Source organism: Papio anubis, chromosome 15 (assembly GCF_008728515.1).
Source record: "Papio anubis isolate 15944 chromosome 15, Panubis1.0, whole genome shotgun sequence".
In the NCBI taxonomy this organism is placed as follows: Eukaryota; Metazoa; Chordata; class Mammalia; order Primates; family Cercopithecidae; genus Papio; species Papio anubis.
The window spans coordinates 90,964,489-90,990,987 of NC_044990.1; the positions used below are offsets into that span (position 1 = coordinate 90,964,489).

At 49.2% G+C, this 26,499-nt stretch overlaps 1 protein-coding gene across 1 annotated transcript; it reads left to right on the forward strand.

Annotated features, from left to right (window-relative positions):
• Nucleotides 1-224: 224 nt before the first annotated feature.
• F10 (coagulation factor X) lies at nucleotides 225-26,365 on the forward strand. Its single transcript, NM_001168976.1, is given in 8 exon segments — nucleotides 225-294; nucleotides 7,398-7,558; nucleotides 16,439-16,463; nucleotides 17,339-17,452; nucleotides 18,592-18,723; nucleotides 20,644-20,888; nucleotides 24,310-24,427; nucleotides 25,764-26,365. Coding segments are annotated over 8 exon segments (1,467 nt in total).
• The last annotated feature ends 134 nt before the right edge of the window (nucleotides 26,366-26,499 follow it).

Here is a 26,499-nt window from a genome sequence, read left to right on the forward strand (position 1 = left end):
CTGCGGGGCCTCTCCGGCTGCCCAGCTCTGCCTGGGGAAGGTGGGGCCAGAGTGGCTGTGTTCCCAGCGTGGTCATTCCCCTGCGTCGCCAGCGGGCCTCGGCTCCAATCAGGGGGCCTAAGCCAAGTGACAAGCAGCCGCACAACAGCCATCCCGGCCGGGGCGTGGACTTTGCTCCGGCAGTCTGTCCCAGTGAGGACAGGCACACGGTACTCGGCCACACCATGGGGCGCCCACTGCACCTCGTCCTGCTCAGTGCCTTCTTGGCCAGCCTCCTGCTGCCCGGGGAAAGTCGTAAGTGCCCCCCGCCCTTCAGGCCCAAAGGCAGCCCTGGGGAGCAGGGAGGGGCGGCAGTTGGGGAAACCCTCTCGTCTCCGCAGCCTGGACAGTGGGTGTCTTGGCCTCTGTCAGAGGCTGGCCTCAGATGGCTGGGCTTGGCCTTTCCAGCCAAGGGTGTCCTCAAGGCCAGCTGTGGCTCCCTGTGGCTGAGAGTCAGACGGGAGGATCAGAGGTCACAGAGACAAAAACACAAGGACGGGGTCAGCGAGGGAGAGAGGGAGAGGGAGGGAGAAACGGAGACAGTGAGATGGGAGGCCAAAAGGCAAAGACAGAGATAGACAGGGAGACAGAGACAGAGGGAGAGGTGGGAGCAGGCAAAGACAGGACAGTTGGCCGTCTGCCACCACAGGGAGGCACAGGACGAGGGGCACAGCAGAGGAGCTCCCAGGGAAGAGGAGGCTGAGCCGAGCCAGTGCCACCACCCTGGGACTGGCTCCGCCTGGGAAGGGGCTGCCTAATGCACAGCTGGACAGGTGGGAGCAGCAGGGCTGTCCAGGACCCCCAGGCCTCTCCAAAAGCAGAGGCCCAGAAAGGGCAGAAGCCAGGCAAGGCTGGGGGCAGCGGAGGAAGAGGAGGCCCCTCTGGTGGGGACATGAGAGACAGGGACCCTAGACTTGTTTGCATCCTGGATAAAGTGGACAGGCAGGGGCACCAAGGGGACCCAGGCCTGGGAAGGGAGTGTGTGAGGGAGAGATGGAGCAGGGGAGACCCTCGTGGGGTGGAAAGGGGAGACTCCCGGGAAGGCTGAGTGGATCATCAGTGCATCGCTGACCTAAACGGCCCCTCCGCCTGGTGGCCTGGAGCTCCAGTCACATCACCCGGGGGTCTTCTCCATCCTACCCTCAGTCCCCTACCCTCCCCAGCCTCTGTCCCCTGAGCCATGTCTTCCCGTCTCCCGCACAGAACGGAACTCTTCATGGGGTACTGTGTGGCTCCGTCTCGCCCAGCCTTCTCCCCGCCCCTCAGGCCACACCGCCCCGTGCAGGAGCCCACCGTGATGCGTGTGGTGCGATGAGATCAGCGCAGGTGCAACAAGGCCCTGGAAGGGCCCATGCCGTCATCGTCGACAGCAAAGCCACTCTGCAAACAGACAGATGCTTCATTGCATTGGTAGAAAATTCTGCAACCAGAATGCTCGGGGCTTCTGAGATCCTAAGCCCAGCCCGAGGCTCTGGAAGCTGCTCTGGCTTCTTGGGAGTGGAAGTTGGCAGGACTCCTCTTCCTGGGAAGAAGCAGAGGGTGGAGATGAGAGGACAGGCCAGGAGCCCACCCAGACCCACAGGAGGAAACTAGGGGAGTCACGCGGGGTCCTGGTGGAGCGCCAGCCTCCCTTCCTGCCAATGGGAAATGCAGGCGCCCACCTCACGGACCTCTGGTCCACAGGGTCTTGACACCCTTAGCTGTGTGATGCAGACCTGACCCATGACCATGGCCTGTGGTGTCCCTGGGGGCCGGCCTGGACCCTGGGTGGACATGGTGAGCCCCAGAGAGCCAGGGCCAGGCCATCTCCCTCCCCTACTCCGCCTGAGAGACCTCGGCAGCTGCACTGTGGGGTGGGTGGGGCTGAATGCAGAAGGTCCCAGCCAGGACCCTGCTGTGCACACTTTTGATTTTAATAAAATCGGAATGCGCACAGCATCTGCAGTTCAGCCTTTAAATGAACTCGGCTGTCCTGCCTGTCACGGAAGCTCTTCTGGGACAGTGGGACCTCAGCACTGCTTTGCTGGTACTGCTATAAGAAAAGACCATGGACCAAGTAGCTTAAAGCAACAGAAATGTTTCTCCCACAGCTCTGGAGGCTGGAAGTTCAAAATCAAGGTGTCAGTGGTGCTGGTTCCTCCAGAGGCTGGGGGAGAGTCTGCTCCGAGCCTGTCTCCCAGCCTCAGGGTGCCAGTGGCTTCAGAGCCCGTGGCTTTTGGGAGCATTGCTCCCATCGCTGCCTCCATCATTGAGTGGGGTTCTCACCATGGCTGTTTTTCTGTCTTCTTTTCTCTCAGAAAGACACCAGTCATTGGATTTAGGGCTCACCCTATCCCATAAAATGTCTTCCTAACTAAATACATCACAAAAGTTCTATTTCCAATTGAGGTCACGTTCTGAGGCTCTGGGAAATACATGAATTTGCAGGGATGTTATTCAGCCCTGTCCTGCCACCTGTGAGTGTTTTCTGCAATCCAATTTTTTATGTTAATAAAATCAGAATATGCAGAGCACCTGCAGTGCCAGCCTTTAAACCACCGCTGTTGCACTGGCAATCATTAAAGCTACGTGGCTTCAGTTTCAGTCTTTACATTCAGCAAGTTTAAGTCCCTTCTTCATGAGTTTGGACCTTAGTGACTGAAAATTTTGCTTGCTGATAAAACTTGCTCAAATGCAGTTGCTCACTATGGAATTCACTGATGTTGCCAAAACCACAAACACAACCGTGTGCTCAAGGACTGCAATGCTCCCCACGGCTTCTGAAGAAACAAACCCACACAACAAACGTCTACCAATCTGGACGCTCCATATCAGAGCTCTGGAGTGTTCCATTAATTTCTGGAGACAAGTGTCTAAAAACCTTGGCACGTTTTCATTTCGTTTTGCCAATCCCATTTTATTCACATCAGAAAGTGTGGCCACGTGGCCGAGGCCTGGCCTGCTCAGTCTGAATGAAGCATTGATGCGACTCAGCCATAGCAGAAGCGCCCAGGTTCAGTCCAGAGGGCCGAGCCAGGTGTGCAGTCTTTCCTTCATTCCCTCAGCACATATTGGTTAAGTTCCGGCCGTGCTAGGCACGGGGAAACAGCTGGGACCAAATGCGCCACGTCTTTTTCCAGCGGAGGGAAGGATGAGCCTGTCAGCACGTAATGTCAGAGAGGGGTTCGGCGCTAGAAGACAAATAGCACAGTGTTAAGGGGATGGAAGAGACACGAGTTGGGGCAATGTCAGAGGGCGTGGTCAGGGAGGATCTTGCGGGGAGGGGGAGCTGGGGTTGAGCCACGTGGGTATCTGTGGAAAGAATGTTCGACAGGGAGGTGACCGGTGCAAAAGTCCTGGAGTGTGAGTGTTGGGCTCAGCCAAGGTCAGCACAGAGCCCAGTGTGGCAGAGAGAGATGAATGAGGGCAGGGTTGAAGGTGGTGCAGCCTGGGAGGCCTGGCCATGGGAAGACCCTGGACTCTGTTCCAAGACCACTAGAGGCAGATTCTGGGTGGTCCTTGACTTCCTTGCATCACCCTTTCCACCCCGTACCTGCCACCTGTATCCTCCTCCCCACACAGTCCAGCTCAACCTTATAGGCAGTGTCCCACCCCCATGAGCTGGGGAGAGCTGAGCAGGTTTCAGGGAGATGGGAAAAGGCGGGAATCGGACAAGGGCTGCAAAGGAAAAGTGCATTCTTAGTGGTCAGTCAGCCTGGGGATGCCCGGGGGTGGATGCCAAGGGGAACAGAGTTGTGGCTGGCATTGCAGAACAGCGAGTTCCTCTAAGAGGTCAGAGGAGGCGCGAGGGACTGACCAGAGACAGTGAGCACGTCAGGCCCTGGTTGAGTGGGGACCAAGCCTTGTGGCAAGTCTGTGAACCGTCACTGTGGCTCTAGGGCAGCAGAGAGAAAACCAGGTGTATGTCAATATGGCCACAAGGAAGGAGACCAAGGGGAAGAGAGAAGGGACCAAGAGAGGTGTTCACGTGGAAATGCATTAGAACACTGAGACCCCAACTGGAGCCCAGGAGGTCTGCAAGTCCCAGTTTGGGAAACACTAAGCCAGGCTTGGATAACTTGTCTGAGGCTGCATCCCAACACGAGAGCCAGGGGCCCCAAGGGAGATGGGCATTCCCTGCCCCCCAGCTTCCTTAGTGCCTTTTGTGGAGCGGAGGTGACATGAGGCTGCAGGTTGCAGGGAGCCAGGTGTGCAGACTTGCAGGAGCCATGTGTGGGCTGCATTTCAGAGCAAGTGTGTGGGAGTGGAGCAGACACTCAGTAATGCGGCAGGGCCAACAAATAATAAATCTAAGCCTAGCGCTGGTGGGACAATGTCAGTGTCACTAAAAGAAATGGGGAATTTGGAAGGTAAAGTAACTGGAGGTAGGAATGAAGCCAAGATTTACTGAGCACCTTCTGTACACCAAACTCCAAACTCAACACTAGTTTACACAATCTTTAAAACAACTCGAAGAGTAGGTATTATAATTCCCATCTGCCAATAATAAATAAGTGACTAAGATGTTTTTGAAACTCAAGATTGTCTTGTTTTAAATGTTGGACATGGAGAGTTTGGAGTTCCGAGATGAGGGAAGGCATCTGTCATAGTGAGAGTTGAAAACATGGAACTCAGGACAAAAGTCAGTGCTGGAGAGATCAGTTGGAAGAGTCATCTTTCTCGTAGTGAGACACTTAATTTTTCAGTGGAAAAAAGTACAGAAAAAGACTACAGAGGGCCAAGAAAAGAAACTGAGGCTATCACAATGAAAAGAGGAGGAGGAGTGGGTGAGAGACAGAGGAGACACAGGCAGAGAGATGGGGACAGCACAGCCCACAGACATACACCCTGCGAGGGACACAGACTCTCAGATCCAGGGCATTCTAACCAGCAGATCAAGACTCATTTGCCAGTCATGAAATCAACTCAGTATTAAAATTAAAAAAAAAAAAAGAGTAGAATCAAATAGAACACTTTGTACTAAGTACTGTTTTTTAGGAAATACTAATAAGTACTATTTCTTGAAAGTTGGCAAGTATGTGTGTCCTGGCACTTTATAAATTGTACTTTTATAGTTTGTAATCGAAACAGCACCACCAATCCCCACATAACAAAGAGCAAAGACCTTAAAGACGAGTGGGGCCAGGCTGAAGGGGCACAGTTTGAGCCAAAGCACAGAGCAGAGTGGGCTGAAAGCACCCTGGAGAGGGAGAATTCAAGGAAGGGGGCTTGAGTGGCCAGCCTGAGCCAGCATGAGCATGTGAGGAGGCTGGTGAGCTGATTGGATGGGATGTGTCTACTTCTCCAGAGAAGGGTGCGCGGGTCTAGAGCAGGTGCCTCATGTTGTACCTCATAGAGAACTGGGCGGGGGAGGGAGATGGGCATTTCCCTCCACAGTCCCCAAAGTGCCTGAGGAAAGTGTTGACTAAGAAGCCAAACTCTGTAAAATATTTGAACAGATTTATTCTGAGCCAAATGTGAGGACCATGACCCATGACACAGCCTTGGGAGGTCCTGAGAACATGTGTCCAAGGTGGTCGGGTCACAGCTTGATTTTATGTATTTTAGGGGGACAGAAGTTACATGCAGACGCCAGTCAATAAGCATAAGGTGTACACTGGTTCGTTCCAGAAAAGGGGAAGGTGGGGGCTTCCAGGTCCTAGGTGGCTTCAAAGATATTCTGATTGGCAATCAGTTGAAAGAGTTATTATCAGCTGGGCACGGTGGCTCACGCCTGTAATACCAGCACTTTGGGAGGCCAAGGTAGGCGGATCACGAGGTCAGGAGATCGAGACCATCCTGGCTAACACGGTGAAACCCCATCTCTACTAAAAATACAAAAAAAAAAAAAAAAATTAGCTGGGCCAGGTGGCGGGCACCTGTAGTCCCAGCTACTCGGGAGGCTGAGGCAGGAGAATGGTGTGAACCTGGGAGGCAGAGCTTGCAGTGAGCCAAGATCGTGCCACTGCACTCCAGCCTGGGTGACAGAGCAAGACTGTCCAAAAAAAAAAAAAAAAGAAAAAGAAAAAAGAAAGTTATTATCTAAAGACCTGGAATAAACAGAAAGGAGTATCTGGGTTAAGATAAGAGATAAAGACCAAGGTTCTTGTCATGTAGATGAAGACTCACAGGTGGCCACTCTTAGAGGCAAGAGATGGCAACTGTTTCCTCTTGGACCTTTAAAAGGTGCTACACTCATGGCCAGGCACCGTGGCTCATCCTGTAATCCCAGCACTTTGGGAGGCTGAGGCGGGTGGATCACTTAAGGTCAGGAGTTCAAGACCAGCCTGGCCAACATGGTGAAACTCCATCTCTACTAAAAATACAAAAATTAGCTGGGTGTGGTGGTGCTTGCCTATATTTTCAACTACTCGGGAGGCTGAGACAGGAGAATCTCCTCCTGAGGCAAGACAATGGCTTGAACCTGGGAGGCAGAGGTTGCAGTGAGCTGAGATTATGCCACTGCACTCCAGCCTGGGTGACAGAGCAAAACACCATCTTAAAGAGAAAAAAAAAAAAAAAAAAAAGGTGCTAGACTCTCAGCTCAGAAAAAGACCTGGAAAGGTAAGGGGGTTCTCTACAGAATGTGGATTTCCCTGAAACAGCTTTGCAGGGCCATTTCAAAATATGTCAAAGAAATACAATTTGGAGTAAAATCATTTGTTTTAGGGACTGCTATATGTCATGTGGTCCTATACTAGAGAAATCAGGTTGGAAACTGGTATCTTATTGCTACAAACAATCTGGTCAGCCTTAAGGTCTCTTAATGTGAATGCTGGTCAGCTGTGCCTGAATTCCAACGGGAGAAAGAAATAATGAGGCAGGTGGGACCCACTTCCCCTCATAGCCTCAACTAGTCTTTCAGGTTCCTATGGAATTCCCTTGGCAGAGAGGAGCGGTCCACTCAGTGAGTTGGGGGCTTAGAATTTTATTTTTGGTTTACAAGAGAATGATCCGCCTTTTGTGATGTGGGTGTGGCAAGGGGCATCGCAGTCGGGGAGCATGGGTGAGGGGGAGCCCGGGTGAGGAGGAGTCTGGGTGAAAGGGAGCCCGGGTGAGGGGTAGCCCAGGTGAGGGGGAGTCTGGGTGAGGGGGAGCCCGGGTGAGGGGGAGCCCAGGTGAGGGGAGCCCGGGTGGGGGGGAGCCCGGGTGAGGGGGAGCCCAGGTGAGGGGAGTCTGGGTGAAAGGAGCCCGGGTGAGCGGGAGCCCAGGTGAGAGGGAGTCTGGGTGAAAGGAGCCCAGGTGAGAGGGAGTCTGGGTGAAAGGAGCCCAGGTGAGGGGAGTCTGGGTGAAAGGAGCCCAGGTGAGGGGAGTCTGGGTGAAGGGGAACCTGGGTGAGGGCGACCGGAGCTTTTAACCCTGTCCTTCCTGCCTTCCAGTGTTCATCCGCAGGGAGCAGGCCAACAACGTCCTGGCGAGGGTCAGGAGGTCCAATTCCTTTCTTGAAGAGCTGAAGAAAGGAAACCTTGAAAGAGAGTGCATGGAAGAGACCTGCTCATACGAAGAGGCCCGCGAGGTCTTCGAGGACATTGACAAGACGGTAAGAGCTGGGGCTGGGCTGTGGGGAAGGAGCTCAGACCACAGCCCTTGGCTGGCCCGAGCTCCAGGGGGCGGCCTGGAGGAAGGGGCAGCGCGCGGGGGCTTTCCGGGGCGGGGTCCGGCGAATCGAGGCCTCGGCCGAGTCCTGTCCACAGGGACATCAGTGCCGCCCCCGCGCTGACTCCTTCCCAGCGAGGACTCAGCGGGGAGGGATGCGCCCAAGTCCCTTGACGGTCACAGGGCTTCTGCCAGAGTTAAGTCCATTTAATAATAAAATGCTAACCTAAAAACCAATAATCATGGCCTGGGCCAGTGCCTCGCCGAGTTGCAGTAAGTTGAGATCGTGCCCTCCCGTGCCCTCCCACGCCCTCCCGTGCCCTCCCACGCCCTCCCGTGCCCTCCCACGCCCTCCCGTGCCCTCCCACGCCCTCCCGTGCCCTCCCACGCCCTCAGCCCGCCTCCGGCCTTGCCCTCCGTAGTTGCTGAGAGCCACAGCCTAGAGCGCCAGCGCGCAGGCGCACAACCTACGTCAGGCCACGAACCCAGCACTGAGGCTGGGCCGCGAACCCAGCACTGCGCCTGCGCAGTAGGAGGAGCGCGCTGACACCAGGCCGCGATTACGCAGCCGCAGCAGCTCCGCGCGGATGGCGCCAGCCCCCTCTCCCCTGACGAGGCGGGCGGGGCTGCGGTCGAACCTGGAAATGGCTGAGGGGTCTCGAATTCCTCACCCCAGGCCTCAGAAAAGGTGCCTGCAGGACAGGGCTCCGAAGCGGAAGTGGGCGGCGGTGATCCCCAACTGACAGGAATGAGCTGAAGAGAAGAAAGTAGCCTCAAGGGGGCCAAGCCGGAGCTCAGTGAGCAACAGCTAGGCCAGCCGCGGCTGGTGCCGTCAGCCACACCACTGACTATGGCCTCGAATGGAAACTCGGAGTCCCCTTACAGGTTCCCCCAGCGCAGGCCACCGCCGAAGGTTACTGGGGAAGGCCCCTGCAGCTTCCATGTGGACATCACTCACTTGCTTCATCCAGGAGTGCAGTCGCCTGCAGCCTGAGGCCACCTGACTGATGTCACCCTGAAGATCCATGCCAAAAGAGCTGGGGAAAGTTCATCTTCTGGTGACCTCCACGGACCAGGGTGAAGTTGCAATTATGGCCAGGTCTAGGAATTATAAGTCAATAAATAAACTGCCTCAGGGAGACATACTCAGAGTCCAGGAAAATCTGGGAAACAGCAAGAAGGGTGAGCTCAGCATCAGCCCTTGCAAAATTGCACGGCTGTCTCCTGGCTCACAGGTTGCCCCATCCTTACTTTAGCCTCAAAGAAAAGGAGACCCAATATTATTTGAGTACTTGGGCTTGATCCTGAGTGACTTTCTGAGAAACCAGTGTATCATCTACCCTAAGATCACCACATATGTGAGAAGGTTTTTGGATGAGTTGAGATTTCTAGACATTGAAACCCTCATGATGAACGTCATCCCGGGGTAGCAGGGGCTAAGCCTTTCATCACCTGCCACAACAAGCTGGGCATTAACTTGTATTTGAGAATTGCTCCAGGGCTCTACCTTAAGATGCTGGTTAGTAGCATTGACTGGATTTATGCAATTGGATGCCAGTTAAGAAATAAGAGAATGTATTTGATTTGCTACCCTACATGGTCTGTGCAGACTATCATGATCTCATTGAAATCCAAGATAAGATTATGTCAGGGATGAAGCACATCACAGGTGGTTACAAGGTCACCCACCATCCAGATGGCTCAGAAAACCAAACCTATGGGTTGACTTCTCACCCTTCTGGAGAATCAGCGTGGTAGAAGAGCTTGAAAAAGTGCTGGGTGTGATGCTATCAGAAACTAACCTCTTTGGAACTGAAGAAACTCAAAAAATTCTTGGTGATGTCTATATAACAAAAGCTTTTGAAAGTCTTCCACCTCAGAACACATCCAGGCTCCTTGATAAGCTTGTCAAGGAGTTCCTGAAAGTGACTTACATCAGTCCCACATGTATCTGTTATCACCTGCAGATAATGAGCTCTTTGACCAAATAGATCATTCTAAGAGGGTCTCACTGAGCACTTTGAGCTATTTGTCATGAAGATAGCTGTTTCCATGCAGCAACAGCAGCAGCTGTTGACAAACAAGACAAGGCCAGTGAAGGTGGTGAGGCCACATTCATAGATGAAAGCTTCTGTACAACCCTGGAATATGGGCTTCTGCCCACAGCTAGTTGGAGCATGACAATCAAATGTGTTACCATGTTTCTCACAGACTCCCACAACATCAAGGAAATATTTCTGCCTCCTGGCATGAAACTTGAAGACAAGAAAGAATGTGGCAACCACTAATAAAATGGAAACACAACATTGACACTTCTTTCTAGGAAATGTTAATTGTCTAAGTTGTGTGACTCAGATATCTTTGTATTTCTGCAAAAGATCAAGGTCTACTCTAATTCTTCAATTAAGAATTCCTTTTTATTCCTTGTTAGCAAATAAATGATTTTTCTCTAATAGAAAAAAATTAGAATTTTCAGAACTATTTTCAACTACTCCTTATATATTCCTTATATATACATGTATTTTTTCCCACTGGTAGAATTTTTCTTTAATTAAATAATGCTGATCCAAGTTTATGTTTCACTCAGCATCATTTCTCAGACACTCTTCTTTACTTCTATATAGCTACCCTATAGCTAAGCTATATTTTATTGTATGATGCATTTACTCTCTCAGAGTTTGGCCATATAAGTTATTTCTAAATATTGCTATTAGTAAAACACATATGCATGCATTTCTTCTAGATTATCACCTAAGAACGGCTTCTCCAGAGTGAGATGGCTGAATTAAAGGTTATCAACAAGTTCCAATTCCAGATAAGATGAAGAAAGCACATTCCACACTGCCTCTCCCACTGAGTGTAGCTCCAAAACATGGAGAGAATGCATGCAGCAGCTATTTGAGGACCCTAAAAAGTAAATCACAGTGTATTGAGGAATAATATTAGAATTAGATGTATGATATGATACAACTGACTGTGAGTTTATCACTTTCTCCTCCAGTCTTCCAGACATTGCTTGACCTGAATCTAACGGACATTTATAGGATTCTCAACAATAGCAAAGTATGCTTTCTTTCCACATATGGAAAATTCCTCAAGGTAGACTATATCCTGTGTCTTAAAGCATACCTCAATAAAAAGATTGAACTCACATAAAGTACGTTTTCTGACCATAATGGAATTAAACTAAAAATTACTAACAGAAAAATAACTGGAAACTTCCCTAAGTACTTGGAAATTAACCCACACATGTATAAATAATCTGTGAGTCAAAGAGAAAATTTTAAGGGAAGTAAGAAAGTATTTTGAGCGGAACAAAAATGAATATGTAACATAAAATCTGTGGGATGCAGCTAAAAAAGCAGTGTTTCAAGGGAAATTTATAGCATTAAACGCTCATATGGGAAAAGAAAGAAGGTCTCAAATTGTTCTACTTTAATAAACTAGAAAAAAAACCAAAAGGAAATTGAAAAAGCAGAAATCAAAGAAATTGAAAACAAAAATAATGGGCAAAATTAATAAGCTGATGAAACTCAAACAAAATTGACAGGAAAAAAAGAAAAAGGGCTTATGTTGGAAATGGAAGAGAGGGGACATCACTACAGAAACTGCAGATGTTAAATGTATAAGAAAATACTTTGAACAATTCTACACATATAAATTTGGATGAGATTTGAACAACTTGGATGAAATGAAACTATTCTTCAACACCACAAGCCACCAAAACATACACAAGATGAAATAGATAACTGCCAACTCAATTCTTAATTTAAAACCTTCTGAAAAAGTAATGTTCAGGTACAGATGGTTTCACTGGTAGAATTTTACCACACATTTCAAAAAGAACACCAACTCTATACAATTCTTCTAGAAAATAGAAGAGGGAACACTTCTCAGTTTGTTTTAGGCCAGCATTACCCTGATGTCAAAACCAGACAAATATTGAAAATGAAAACCACCCTACATAACAATATCTCTCATGAACCTAGACATGAAAATCCTCAACAAAATATTAGCAAACAGTGCAGCAATATATTTTTAAAATAATAATATACCATGACCAAGTGAGTTTATCTAGGGCACACATGCCTGGCTCAATATTTAAAAATAATTATGTAATACACCATATAAACAAAGGAGAACATCTACATAATCATGTCAATTGATGCAACAAAGAAATCTGGCAAAATTTAACATCCATTTATGATGGATAAAGAAACCTATCAGCAGAGTATGAATAGGAGGGAATTTTATCAACATAATAAAGTTCATCTACAAAGACTCTACAGTTGATATTATACTTAAAGGTGAAAACTGAATGTTTTGTCCCTGAAACTGGGAATAACACAAGAATGTCCATTCCCAACACTCCTAATCTAACATTATACTGGAAGCCCTAGCTCTAAAGAAGACCTTCAATCAGTCAAGAAAAAGAAATAAAGTTATCACTATTTGAAGATGACATGATCATGTATATAGAAAATCCTAAAGAATGTGAAAGGGAAAAAAGCTTGTTTTAGTCCATTCTCATGCTGCTGTGAAGAACTACCTGAGACTGGGTAATTTATAAAGGAAAAAAGATTTAATTGACTTACAGTTCCACATAGTTAAGGAGACCTCAGTAAACTTACAATTATGGCAGAAAAGGAAGCAAATGCATTCTTCTTCACATGGCTATAGGAGGGAGAAGAATGAGAGCCAAGCAAAGGGGGAATCCTCTTAAAAAAAAAAATCAGATCTCATGAGAACATACTATCATGAGAACAGCATGGGAGAACCACCCTCATGATTCAGTTACCTCCCGCTGGGTCCCTCCCACTACACATGGGGATTATGGGAACTATAATTCAAGATGAGATTTGGGTGGGGACACAGCCAAACCATATCAATGCTCCTAAAATTTACAAATGAGTGTAATAGGTCACAGAATACAAAGTCACCACACATATTTTAATATTTTTATGTAGTGGCAATGTACAGTTAGTTGTAAGCCAAAAATTTTTAAATGCCATTTACAATTGCTTCCAAGAAAATTATATACTTATATGTAAAGCTAATAAAACATATAAAGGATCTTTATCCCAAAATCTACAAAATTCCAATGAACATATTTAAACAGACCTAAATAAATAGAGACACATACAATGTTCATGGATTGAAAGACTCAACATATTAAGATATCAATTTCTGCTAATTTGATCTATAAATGCAATACACTGCCAATCAAAATTTAGTCAATAGAGGCAAGCTGATTATAAAATTTATATGGAAAGGTAAAGGAACTAGAATGGCTAAAACAATTTTCAAAAGGAAGAATAAAATTGGAGGAGCCACACTACCTGATTTTAAGACTTATTGTAAAGCTACATTAATTGCAGAGGTATTAATGGGTGGTATTGGTAAAGGAATAGACACATAGCTCAGTAGAACAGAATAGTGAGTTCAGGCGTAAGAGACGGTGAAACCCCGTCTCTACTAAAAATACAAAAAATTAGCCAGGCGTGGTGGCAGACGCCTGTAGTCCCAGCTACTCGGGTGGCTGAGGCAGGAGAATGGTGGGAACCCGGGGGGTAGAGGTTGCAGTGAGCTGAGATTGTGCCACTGCACTCCAGCCTGGGCGACAGAGCAAGACTCTGTCTCAAAAAAAAAAAAAAAAAAAAAAGATCTCACCCTTAATACTATTACATCGTTGATTAAATTTTAACATATGTATGGGGGGCATGTTGAGACCACAGCAGTGTTGGAACAATTATATATTTATATGCAAAAAAAGAACCTGGGCCGGGTGCAGTGGCTCAAGCCTGTAATCCCAGCACTTTGGGAGGCCGAGACAGGCGGATCACGAGGTCAGGAGATCGAGACCATCCTGGCTAACACGGTGAAACCCCGTCTCTAAAAATACAAAAAAATAGCCGGGCGTGGTGGCGGGCACCTGTGGTCCCAGCTACTCGGAAGCTGAGGCAGGAGAATGGTGTAAACCCGGGAGGCGGAGCTTGCAGTGAGCCAAGATCGCGCCACTGCACTCCAGCCTGGGTGACACAGCGAGACTCTGTCTCAAAAGAAAAAAAAAAAAAAAAAAAAAAAAACCTGACCTAAACTTCAAAAATTAACACAAAATAGATAATAGATCCAAAGATAAAATACAAAACTATAAAACTTTTAGGACAAAATACAACAAAATTTATGACGTGGAGCTAGGCAAAAATTCTTAGACATGACACCAAAAGAATGATTAATAAAAGAAAAACATAATAAATTGGATTTTATCAAAATTAAAAACTTTTGCACTTCAAAAATAAACTGTTGTTAAGAGGATGAAAACAGAAGCTACAAACTAAGAGAAAATGTTTGCAAATCACATATCCAACAAAGGAATCATATTCAGAATATATAAAGAAATCTTACAGCTTGAAAGAAGAAAATAAACACCCAGTTAAACAATGAACAAAAGACCTTAACAGCCACCTCACCAAAGAGGATATATGGATAGAAAATAAACATGTGAGAATATACTCAACATTATAAGCTATTACAGAAATGCAAATAAAAACCACAATGAAAATGACTACATACTTATAGAATAAAACACACTGACATATAACAGTGCTGGTTAAGATACGGAGAAAGCAGAACTTTGATACACTGCTTGTGGGAATGCAAAATGGCACGGCCACTTTGAAAAGGAGTTTGACAGTTTCTTACAAAGTTATATAAAGTTACCACATGACTCAGCAATCCCATTTCTGGGCATTTACCCTAGAGAAATGAAAACTTATTTCCACATAAAATCCTGTATATCAATGTATATAGCAACTCTAGTCTTTTTTTTTTTTAATTTTTATTTTTTGAGACAGAGTCTTCTTGTTGCCCAAGCTGGGGTGCAGTGGCATAGTCTCGGCTCACTACAACCTCTTCCTCTCAGGTTCAAGCGATTCTCCTGCCTCAGCCTCCCAAGCAGCTGGGATTACAGGTGTGTGCCACCATGCCAGGCTAATTCTTGTGTTTTTAGTAGAGATGGGGTTTCACCATGTTGGCCTGGCTGGTCTCAAACTCCTGACCTCAAATGATCCACCCACCTCAGCCTCCCAAAATGCTGGGATTACAGGTGTGAGGCACCACGCCTGGCCAGCAACTCTATTCCTAATTGCCAAAAGCTGGAAGTAAGATAAATGTCTTTTGCAGGGTGTAGCCATACAATATAATAGTTGTCAGTAACAACAAGTAAGAAACTATTGATACAACAATAACTTGGATGAATTTCAAAGGCTTTGTATTGAATGAAAAGCTAGTTTCACAAGGTCCTGTAATATACACTTTCATTTACATGACATTCTCAATAAGTCGTTATCATTGTGATGAAGAGTAGATTAGTGGTGGGGCAGGGCTTGCCAAGGGTTGGCAGGTGGGGGAGATGGCATGGGGAATTTTTGGGGGAGGATGGACCTGTTCTGCATCCTGATGATGCTGGTGGCTACACAAGTCTCTCCATGGGTTGAAATTCACAGAAGTGTACACCAAAACACTGGTTTTACTATGTGAGAATTTTTTAAATAAAAAAGTAAAAAGATAGTGTATTTGCTTCCTAGGGCAACCATAACAAAGCACTACAAACACCTTAAAGTAACAGGCAGTTTTTGTTGCAGCTTTGGAGACAAGCCTGAAATTAAGGTGTCGGCAGTGTTCATTCCTTCTGGAGGGTCTAAGAGAGTCTCTGTCCCAGGCGCTCTGCTCACTTCCAGGGGCACCCAGCAATCGTGGGCATCCTTGGGTTGCAGACGCATCGCTCCAGTCTCTGCCTTCATCTTCGCATGGCCTTCTCTCTCTGTGCCTCTGCGTGACTTTTTCTGTCTCTTAGAAGGACGTTCTCCCTGATTTAGGGCCCACACTGAGCCAGCATGATCTCATCTACAGCCTTGGCTTAGTTACATATGCAAAGACCTGATTTCCAATTAAGGTTATATTCTGAGGCTGCAGGTGGACCTGAATTAACAGGGAGGACACTATTCAACCACCTGTAGAGAGTTAAAAAACAATAAGACTATGGACGTTTTTTAGTGTAATCTAGGTTCTTGATGACCTGTTTTAAGCTAATCAGCAATGAGTATTTTTCAACGTAATGACTATTGACAAGCATGTGACCCTTATCTGAATGTTTAGCTCAGGCATAGCAACTAAAAACCATCCATTGACCAGCTCAGGAGTAGCAAACAGAGCAAGCCATTTTTGGTGCAACCCCTTTCTAGGTAATTAACTTGAAAATATTTTCTTTTTTTTATTTTTTATTTTTTATTTTTTTGAGATGGAGTCTCCCTCTGTTGCCCAGGCTGGAGTGCAGTGGCTGGATCTCAGCTCACTGCAAGCTCCGCCTCCCGGGTTCACGCCATTCTCCTGCCTCAGCCTCCCAAGTAGCTGGGACTACAGGCGCCCGCCACCTCGCCCGGCTAGTTTTTTGTATTTTTTAGTAGAGACAGGGTTTCACCGTGTTAGCCAGGATGGTCTCGATCTCCTGACCTCGTGATCCGCCTGTCTCGGCCTCCCAAAGTGCTGGGATTACAGGCTTGAGCCACCGCGCCCGGCCGAAAATATTTTCAATATTCAACAAAGATGGTTCATTTAAGATGACTGAAACCACATCTTCACAGACACAGAAGATCTGAATAGCTTTCCTCTTTAGACTGCATAGTTCTTGAACAATTCATTCCTGAAAGTGACTTCTGTTGGGGAAAATATCCTATTCAGCTTGAGTCACTTAATTATGGTTGTTATTGGTATAAAATGTCTCTGTTTTCCCTAATATATTTTTAAATCTCTTTTTTCCTTGTAGAATGAATTCTGGAATAAATACAAAGGTCAGTATTTTTTCTGTTTTAATCTTAAGTGAGAGGGGTTCATTAGGACATTTGAATTTTGAACATATTTCCTGAATTTCCTTTCGGCTTCTGTTTAAATTTTACTCATTTAAGACTTTTTCACTCGGGGTGTTTCCATAATAGTTATTGTAAAAGAGTTTTTATAGTAATTTTATACTAATCCTAGTTTTGTTATTGAATTAGAGATATATATTTAAATCAGTTCATTCTCATTTGAGGATACCAAATTCCATGATAACTTTTCTAAAATACATGTGTATTCGGTAAAAGCAAAAAAGAGTATGAAAGATTAGATTCCCGACTAAGGTAACCACCTTTATTTCATGCTTAATAGCATCTGAAATGGCATCAGTCATGACTACCTGGTAACAGTATTCACATTTCTCAGAATGACAACTGGGCCTATCTCTAACTTAGATTATGTAAATCCTCCAAGAAATGGGAAGCCCCACGTTAGTGTGTGCCCTTCTCATTTTGCCCCAGGATTATTTGGAAAGAGGAACCCTAACCTCCTCTCCCATCAAGGCCCAGCCCAGAAATGAGCATCAGGCTTTCACTTTTCCTCCATCCTTCCATCTGGTCCCTGTGGTCACCTCTGACTGTAAACACACTGCAAAACACTGGCAAAAAATCAAAAAGCCGGGCCAGTGATCCACCTAGATAAAGGCATCACGTACACATGGCCACAAAAGGGAGTGGATCAAATAAAGTCCAAAGAGGAGGAGTTGTTTACAGAGAAACGGGAAGCCTTTTCCAGTTATCTGAACAGCAGTGCCAAGGTTAGCACAGCAAAGCTGTTTCCATGATGCCGGAAACAGCTCGCAGACTCCAGTTTCGAAATCCTCTCTTTGCAGATGGCGACCAGTGTGAGACCAGTCCTTGCCAGAACGAGGGCAAATGTAGAGACGGCCTTGGGGAGTACACCTGCACCTGTTTAGAAGGATTCGAAGGCAAAAACTGTGAATTGTGTAGGTTCCTCTGCTTGGTATACCTTCAGATCATAATCCCCTGAAGAGTAGCAGGTGGGACGGGGGAAGAAGTGAAAATGCCTAATGAAACAATCTTAAGTCATTTCTGATTTACAAAGTCTGGGCTCTATTACACTGTGCCACTATAGCAATAGAAAAAGAAAAGCCCCAATATGTCCCCCAAACGACTCAGTTTGGGGGTATGATGAGGGAGACACAGTCACTTCTCTGCTCCTCCAAGAGAGACTATAGAACATGGAAGAAGTGTGTGATCCATTCATGTGTAAACAAGAGCGGACTCTGTTTTCCTTAAGGCCAAGTGCATTGCCCTGTTATTCCTGCTCCTGTTATTCCACTCCTGTGTAGTGATTCTAAATCACCTCTTATTTATGTGTGTGGATGCAGGTGTCAATATTTGTGAATATTTGTGATTGTCCAATTATAAAAACTTGATACATTTAATTAGTTCTACACGGAAAAATCACTAAGTGCTTTCTCTAATGTGGTGGTTAATTTTTAAATAAAAAGTTAGGCTACTATTAGATCAATTTTCCCTCAGGAAAAAGATTTGCGTTTCTTTTAAAGCACTTAATTGATCATCTTTATACCATGTTCTTAGATTGGATTACTTTTGAATTTTCCCTGATGGGAATATTAATTATGCATCATTTCATTGTAAGTCCAGAGCGCCTCCCTGGAACACCATTTGGTAACTTACGAGGCATAACCGTGCTCAGGCTCCCAGGGCTATTATGAACGTTTTCCAAGATTCCATGCATGTTGATCTTTGCACTGTGATTACTTTTTCATCAAAACCCACACAGAGCGATGTGGAGTCACCGTAATGTGAGTGCTACGGGGCAGGGGGCGTCAGCAAGCCCGGAGGTGTGAGGGGCAGGTCCCTGGAGCCTGGCGTCTGCCACGGAAGCCAGGCTCCACCAGGCACGGCACCACGAACTCCCCGTGACCCGCGAGGTTGCCCTTCGAGGCAAGTGTGCCTGTTGCCTGGCTCTGGCCCTTTGCTCAACCCAATGGCCGCTTTGTGGCTGACAGGCAAGTGGATGTGGCTGTCACCCTCGGGCCAGCCCAGCCTCCGTTTCCCCAGCTGTCCCCGGAGTCAATGTGCCTCTCCTTTGCAGTCACACGGAAGCTCTGCAGCCTGGACAACGGAGACTGTGACCAGTTCTGCCACGAGGAGCAGAACTCAGTGGTGTGCTCCTGCGCCAGGGGGTACACCCTGGCCGACAACGGCAAGGCCTGCATTCCCACAGGTAGGAGGCACGTTGGGCCACAGACACCAGCTGCCGCCGGGCCGGGGCAGGGAGGACAAGCCCATGCTGGTGGGCATGTTCTGGGTGGGCCTGGCAGGTAACAGTGGCACCAACCGGACAGGACTGAGCCCTGGGCTCTGGGCCCAGGTGGTTCAAACATGAAGACCATGAGGTTTGGAAATAGACCCATTATTTCTGTAAGCCAGATGTGCTGTTTAACCTCAGCTTCCCCATCTGACAAATGGGACCACACTATTGCCTGACTGCTTGGGTGATCCCTGGAGCACTCTGCACGATGCCTGCCTGGCCCACCACAGGCCCTCAGTCTGCGTTAGGACTGTGGGGGATCCAGTGCAAGGGTTCAAAGCACCAGGGCGGGCGAAGGGCAGAGCTGGCCCAAGGAACTGGAGCTAAGGTGTGGGGCTGGGGTGGGAGGCAGAGGACGCTCAGGCTCTGAGCTCCTTTTACCAGGACCAGTGTTAATTGAACTTAGTTTTTCTTTTCCTTGATGAATGTGGACAATAAGCAGCCAGAGGGCAGTGAGCACAGGACAGGCCGGGGACTGGGCAGGGTGGGGACGAGCCTCCCTGTCCTCACCCCGTGGGCATCGCCTACGCTGGGCTTGCCTGGCTGCGGGCACTTCCGCACGGCCAGCACAGGTGGGGCCCCCGAAGGCGGGGCCTAGATGTCACAGCTGCACCTTGCACAGTGACCCCACTCCCACTCATAGCCGGCTCGACCCACAGCGTCGGCCTCACCCAGGGGCACATTCAAAGTGCAGAGTCCCAGGCCCGCCTTTTCAAGAGCCTGGTGACCCAGCTTACCTTCCGGCTTCAGGTACGGCTCAGCCCCTAGACTGTGTCCTGCCCCCGGCTGCCATGACTGTCCCCTCCAGACACAGGTCACTCCCGAGTGTTCTGTCACTCCTTTCATATCCTTCTTACTGAAAACAATTTACTTCCAAAGATGAGTGATGAAGAAAAGACCGGGTTCCAGATGCATCCTTCAAGCACTGCTTCAATTCTATGCCTGAAATCTCTCAGCAAGCGAAAGACACCGTGGCTGACCTTGCTACTGGCAATGACATTCAAGCTTAAGCTGGTTAAAAAATATTTTAACTGAAGTCATTTCTTGACATACATGCGAATATTTTTTAATTCTAGAAATAATCACAAATCCATTTAAAACCAAGGGTGGGCCGGGCACAGTGGCTCACGCCTGTAATCCCAGCACTTTGGGAGGCCGAGGTGGGTGGATCACCTGAGGTCAGGAGTTCAAGACCAGCCTGGCCAGCATGGTGAAACACTGTCGCTACAAAAAACACAAAAACTTAGCCGGGTGTGGTGGCACATGCCTGTAATCCCAGCTACTCGGGAGGCTGAGGCAGGAGAACTGCTTATACAAAAGGAAGCTTCCTAACATGTAGCATGGCCTCTGAAAACTTTTTTTTCTTCAGTGTTTCTTTAGGAAAAGTTTTCCAACACACAGCACACTGGAATGAATTTCGCAGGGAGCCGCACACGCCCAGCACCTGGGTTCTCCTGTCGGCGTCCTCTGGCCAGATGCATTCATCCCATTTTGCCCAGCCCCTTTGGCTCTGTCCATCCGTCAAGCTTTCTTGACTTCTTGGTGCATTTCCAGGCTAATCGCAGACGCCCATACTCCCCTTGCTGCCTGGGCTGCTGCCTGGGGTCCAGTGTTCACAGGCTGTCACGTGAGGGGAGGCCAACGCTCAGACGGCTGCGCTCACCCGTGGACCCGACCCCTGCCGATGTGGGGCCTTGCCCTGCAGGCCCACTGCCCCTCCGGGTGTCCCCGTGCTCTGCCTCCCGGCTCTCTGACTCTCCACTAGGGTGAGCTGTGCAGGGTGTGGGGAGCCTCTCTCTGTGCTGAAGGCCCCGGCCGTCCTCTTTCTTTCAGGACCCTACCCCTGTGGGAAACAGACCCTGGAACGCAGGAAGAGGTCAGCGGCCCAGGCCACCAACAGCAGCGGGGAAGCCTCCGACAGCATCATATGGAAGCCGGATGACGCAGCCGACCTGGACGCCACCGAGAACCCCTTTGACCTGCTTGACTTCAACCAGACGCAGCCCGAGAGGGGCGACAACAACCTCATCAGGATCGTGGGCGGCCGGGAATGCGAGAACGGGGAGTGTCCCTGGCAGGTAACAGTGGGACGGCCCCTCGGGCCTGCTGGACGGACCACCTGTCCCGCTGTGCACCTCGGGGGGGCCAGCCCGACACTCAGAATAGCAATCCGGGAAGGCACCGTTCTGCACTAGGACAGAGGGTCTCCGCCACCCAAGTCTACCTGTCTGTCGCCTCCCTCTGGGCAGCCAAGGAGGCTGTAAGCTCCACAGGGAAGTGGCTGGGGCTGAGGGAGAGGCTGGGCCCGGGTAACGTCTGCCTCACCCCCATCCCACTGGGCATTTCCGTGGCTACCCGTGGTGTGCCCAGGATGATGCTGTCCTATGAAACAGAAAAGAGGGAGAAGGCGCAGTCAGGCACTCAAGTGTCCTCAAACCTCCCCTATACCAGGAGACAGGGCTAAGGCCAGGGAACAGCCCACGGCAGGGGCGTCAGCAGGCGAGAGGATGGCGCAGGGGTGGGCGAGGCCTAAAGCCAGGGAACAGCCCATGGCAGGGTGTCAGCAGGTGAGAGGATGGCGCGGGGTGGACGAGGCCTAAAGCCAGGGAACAGCCCACGGCAGGGGCGTCAGCGGGGGTGGACGAGGCCTAAAGCCAGGGAACAGCCCACGGCAGGGGCGTCAGCAGGCGAGAGGATGGCGCGGGGGTGGGCGAGGCCTAAAGCCAGGGAACAGCCCACGGCAGGGCGTCAGCAGGCGAGAGGACGGCGCGGGGGTGGGCGAGGTCTCCATCCGCTCTTCTGTTTGACAGGAGGCAAGAAGAGTCAGTGTCCTCGCTTCATGTCTAATTTTGGAAATTTTTTTTACCCAAACACTTAAATCCTATGGGGGCAGATAGTACCTCAGAGGAAAACACATCTACTTATTTTGAAAAGTAAGAAAGAAAATCACTCTTTGAGGTTTTTTTGTTAAGAGACAGTACCTTGCTCTGTTGCCTAGGCTATAGTGCAGTGTCGCAATCTCAGCTCACTGCAATCTCTACCTCCTGGATTCATGTCATTCTCCTGCCTCAGCCTCCCAAAGTGCTAGGATTACAGGCGTGAGCCCCTATACCAGGTCCTAATCTTTGATTGTTGATTTAGACTAATGCTGCCACATTAAACAAATTAAACACAAGACTTTCAACTAAATTTCAATTCCACATAAACTAGAAATACTTTTAGTGTATGTTCCAAGTATTACGTGAAGCATACATATGCTAAAAATTATTTGCTGTTTATCTGATTCAAGTCAAACTGGGTGTATTAGTCAGTTTTCACACTGCTGATAAAGACATACCCGAGACTGGGTAACTTTTTTTTTTTTTTGAGACGGAGTCTCGCTGTGTCTCCCAGGCTGGAGTGCAGTGGCGTGATCTCGGCTCACTGCAAGCTCCGCCTCAGCCTCCCAAGTAGCTGGGACTACAGGCACCCGCCACCATGCCCGGCTAGTTTTTTTTTTTTGTATTTTTAGTAGAGACAGGGTTTCACCATGTTAGCCAGGATAGTCTCAATCTCCTGACCTCATGATCCACGCACCTCGGCCTCCCAAAGTGCTGGGATTATAGGCTTGAGCCACCACGCCCGGCCTAGACTGGGTAACTTATAAAGAAAAAGAGGTTTCGGGAGGCTGAGGCAGGAGAATGGCGTGAACCCGGGAGGCGCAGCTTGCAGTGAGCCGAGATCCAGCCACTGCACTCCAGCCTGGGCGACAGAGCGAGACTCCGTCTCAAAAAAAAAAAAAAAAAAAAAAGAAAAAGAGGTTGAATGAACTCACAGTTCCACATGCCTGGGGAGGCCTCACAATCACCGTGGAAGGCGCAAGGCATGTCTTACATGGCAGCAGCAAGACAGAGAGTCAGAGAACAAGCAAAAGGGGTTTCCCCTTATAAAACCATCAGTTCTCATGAGACTTATTCACTTCCACCAGAACAGCGTGGGGAAACTGCCCCCACGATTCAGTTACCTCCCACTGGGTCCCTCCCACAACACATGGAAAATACGGGAGCTACAGTTCGAGACGAGATTTGGGTGGGGACACAGCCAAACCATGTCGCTGGGCATCCTGTATTTTCTCTGGCAACCCTCACTTGGACTTGAATTTTCAATGCCCAAAACCAGAATGTTCTCTCCTACAAGCAAGAATCTCAGAGCTGCCAGCGCCCCCATGAATTCCCCCAGGCCTTCCTCCACCCCAGGCCATGTGGCTGGTGAGCCTCTGTCTAATTATAAAGAGCCAAGCGAGACAGAGAGGGATGCACTGAGGTGGCTCTGCAACGCATGTTTGTTGAGGGCTTTCTGCATGTCAGGCACTGAGCCAGGCGCTGGGTAGGTGGGATATGAAACCATGAAACCCCTCTCTGACTGACACACAGAAATCTAAACCTAGTTAGGGAGCTGAGACCCAAATCCTCCCAATCCCAGGCACTATGTGGTTGGGGCAAGAACCTCAATGCAGGAGACCCCACTGAGGATGAGCAGGAAAAGCCTCCTGTTTAGCTGAGGAGCTGGACTTGGAGCCCCAGGCGGGGTTTTGGAGGGGGTCCCGGGCTGGGGGACCGAGACGGGGCGCCCTCGAGGGCTCACTGGAGGGGCCCTCGCCCAGTCTGTTGAGGTTTGTGATTCTTGTTTCTTGGTTCGAGTCTTGGCAAGTGGGCTCATCTGCATCTTTAGGAAGAACGGTTGGTGTTCATGTCTTAGCCTGAATTTCCCTCATGTAAGCTGGATGATGAGTTGACAAATTATGCAAAAACAGGCAAAAAGATGACCCCTTTTCTAGCCATGAATGTTTTAAGAAATCCTTTTAAGACTCGGTATTGTCAGTAGTTTCATTGGTCTGCACATGCGCCCAGCCACTATCACAGGACGGGAAACTCCCCAGAGAAAAGAAAACCAAAATATGCAAGTCCAGCTCCCCTAGGACAGCTGTGGCAGCCCTGTCAGTGCTCGCTCCCCTGGGACCATCCGCGTTCCAAGCCCTGGCAGGGAGGAGACCCTTCACAGGAGCTGTCACAGGGACCCCCAGGAAGTCACTGGGATGGAGGCGTCCATGCACCGTGGGGGACAGGCTCACACTGCTGGACCGTTGGGACACCAGGCAGGCGCACCGGCGGAGGCAGACGTTTCTGCACAGACTGGCGTCTCCTGGTCCCGGGCAGAAATCCTGCCACAGAGACTCCCACAGGGAGCGTCTTTTCCAAACCGCGGGCAGATGTGTTGTGTGTTTGAGACTTTGGAGAACACTGTGATGGATTTGGTAGAAAGGTGAGGTGACTCCCTGTGTCAGTGAGTGTGTGGCACAGGCGGAGAAAACAGACAAGGAGCTGTCTTTGGGTGGATGACAGACCGGAGAGGACAGCTTGGTATGGGGAGGGCTGGGCAGTGCCACCTGAAGGGCTGGCTTCTCAGTCAGGCAACACCCGTCCATGGCCAGCCACACTGAGCCTGTCACGTCTGTCACAGGCCCTGCTCATCAACGAGGAAAACGAGGGGTTCTGTGGTGGCACCATTCTGAGCGAGTTCTACATCCTCACTGCAGCCCACTGTCTCTACCAAGCCAAGAGATTCAAGGTGAGGGTAGGTAAGTGACCAACAGCCCCCAGGGCCGTGGTGGGAGGCACAGTCACTGTCTGCTTTTCAGAGACCACTAGAGCTGATGGAATTTGTTGGGAACACTGCTTAAAATCCTGAAATCCTATTTGTGGGGGTTAGGGGCGTTTCACAGAGGAAGAAGATGAGGAAGCAGAGGAAGGGGAAGAGTTGGGAGGAGGGGGAGGGGGATGGGGAGGGGGAGGGGAAGCAGCCCAGCCCTTCTCCCACTGGGTCTCTGGGTCTCTGTGTCCAGCTAATGTTTTATGTCTCAGTGTCTTTTATTGGGAGCCTTCCAGACCTCCCTCACTCTTTAACATACTCTGAGCACCAAGCACCTCTGTCTCTTCTATTTTTATTTGTGAGAGTGTTTCATTAGCATCTGTCTTTGTCCACTAGACCCTAGAGCTGCTCAGTGCAAACCCAACACAAGCTACAAATGCAAAGCAATATATGTAAACTGGTATTTTTCTAACACTAAATGTTCTATTATACATTTTTAAATATAAAAAACAGGCTGGGCGCAGTGGCTCACGCCTGTAATCCCAGCACTTTGGGAGGCTGAGGCGGGTGGATCACCTGAAGTCAGGAGTTCGAGATCAGCCTGGCCGGCATGGCGAAACCCTATCTCTACTAAAAAATACAAAAATTAGCCGGGCGTGGTGGCACGGGCCTGTAATCCCAGCTACTCAGGAGGCTGAGGCAGAAGAACCATGAACCCGGGAGGCGGAGGTTCCACTGAGCTGAGATTGTGCTACTGCACTCCAGCCTGGGTAACAAAAAAAAAGACATACATATATGTTTATATATGTATATTATGTATATATGTACATATACACACATACAGATTTTCACAATCTATCTTAACACGTTGAAAATATTTTTTCCACGTGTAATCACGTTAAAGGTGTAATAACACATTCTGCACATTTTCTTTCATGCTAAGTCTCTATTTCACGCTCACGGCACAACTATTTTACATTCTTGGCCGGCAGCCACACTGCACAGCCTGAGTCTGGGATGCCAAGCCTTTGGCCCTGGTACACCTCATTGGTGCCCACGACTGGCACGGAGGATGCACCCGCCCAAGGACACAGGAGTGGCGGCCGTCCAAAGAACCAAACGTGTGAGACATGACCAGTGGTTCCCTGGGTAGCAAGGCTGACGGTCATTTTTATTTGCTGCTTTGCATTTCCCTTTATTTTCCAAATTTTCAAAAGTGACCACGTGCCATTTTTAATTAAAAAAAAAAAATCCTTAAAAAGCAACGGATGTGCGAAAGCACGTCCCCGGCTGAGCTGAGCACAGTCCCCCCCCGTCTGTCCCAGGGGACCGGGACATGGAGCAGGAGGAGGGCGGCGAGGCGGTGCACGAGGTGGAGGTGATCATCAAGCACAACCGGTTCACAAAGGAGACCTATGACTTCGACATCGCCGTGCTCCGGCTCAAGAGCCCCATCACCTTCCGCATGAACGTGGCGCCCGCCTGCCTCCCCGAGCGCGACTGGGCCGAGTCCACGCTGATGACACAGAAGACGGGGATTGTGAGTGGCTTCGGGCGCACCCACGAGAAGGGCCGGCAGTCTACCAGGCTCAAGATGCTGGAGGTGCCCTACGTGGACCGCAACAGCTGCAAGCTCTCCAGCAGCTTCATCATCACCCAGAACATGTTCTGTGCCGGCTACCACGCCAAGCAGGAGGACGCCTGCCAGGGGGACAGCGGGGGCCCCCACGTCACCCGCTTCAAGGACACCTACTTCGTGACAGGCATCGTCAGCTGGGGAGAGGGCTGCGCCCGGAAGGGGAAGTACGGGATCTACACCAAGGTCACCGCCTTCCTCAAGTGGATCGACAGGTCCATGAAAACCAGGGGCTTGCCCAAGGCTGAGAGCCGTGCCCCAGAGGTCAGCACGTCCTCTCCATTAAAGTGAGATCCCACGCAAGGCCTGGTATGTCTCTCGATTGCCGCCTTGCCCTGGCTTCTCCCACCCTGTCGGGGTGGGAAGGTGAAGTACGTCTGGAACCCCAGCTCCCGCCCTTCCCAGCTAGGCTGGGGATTCCTCCA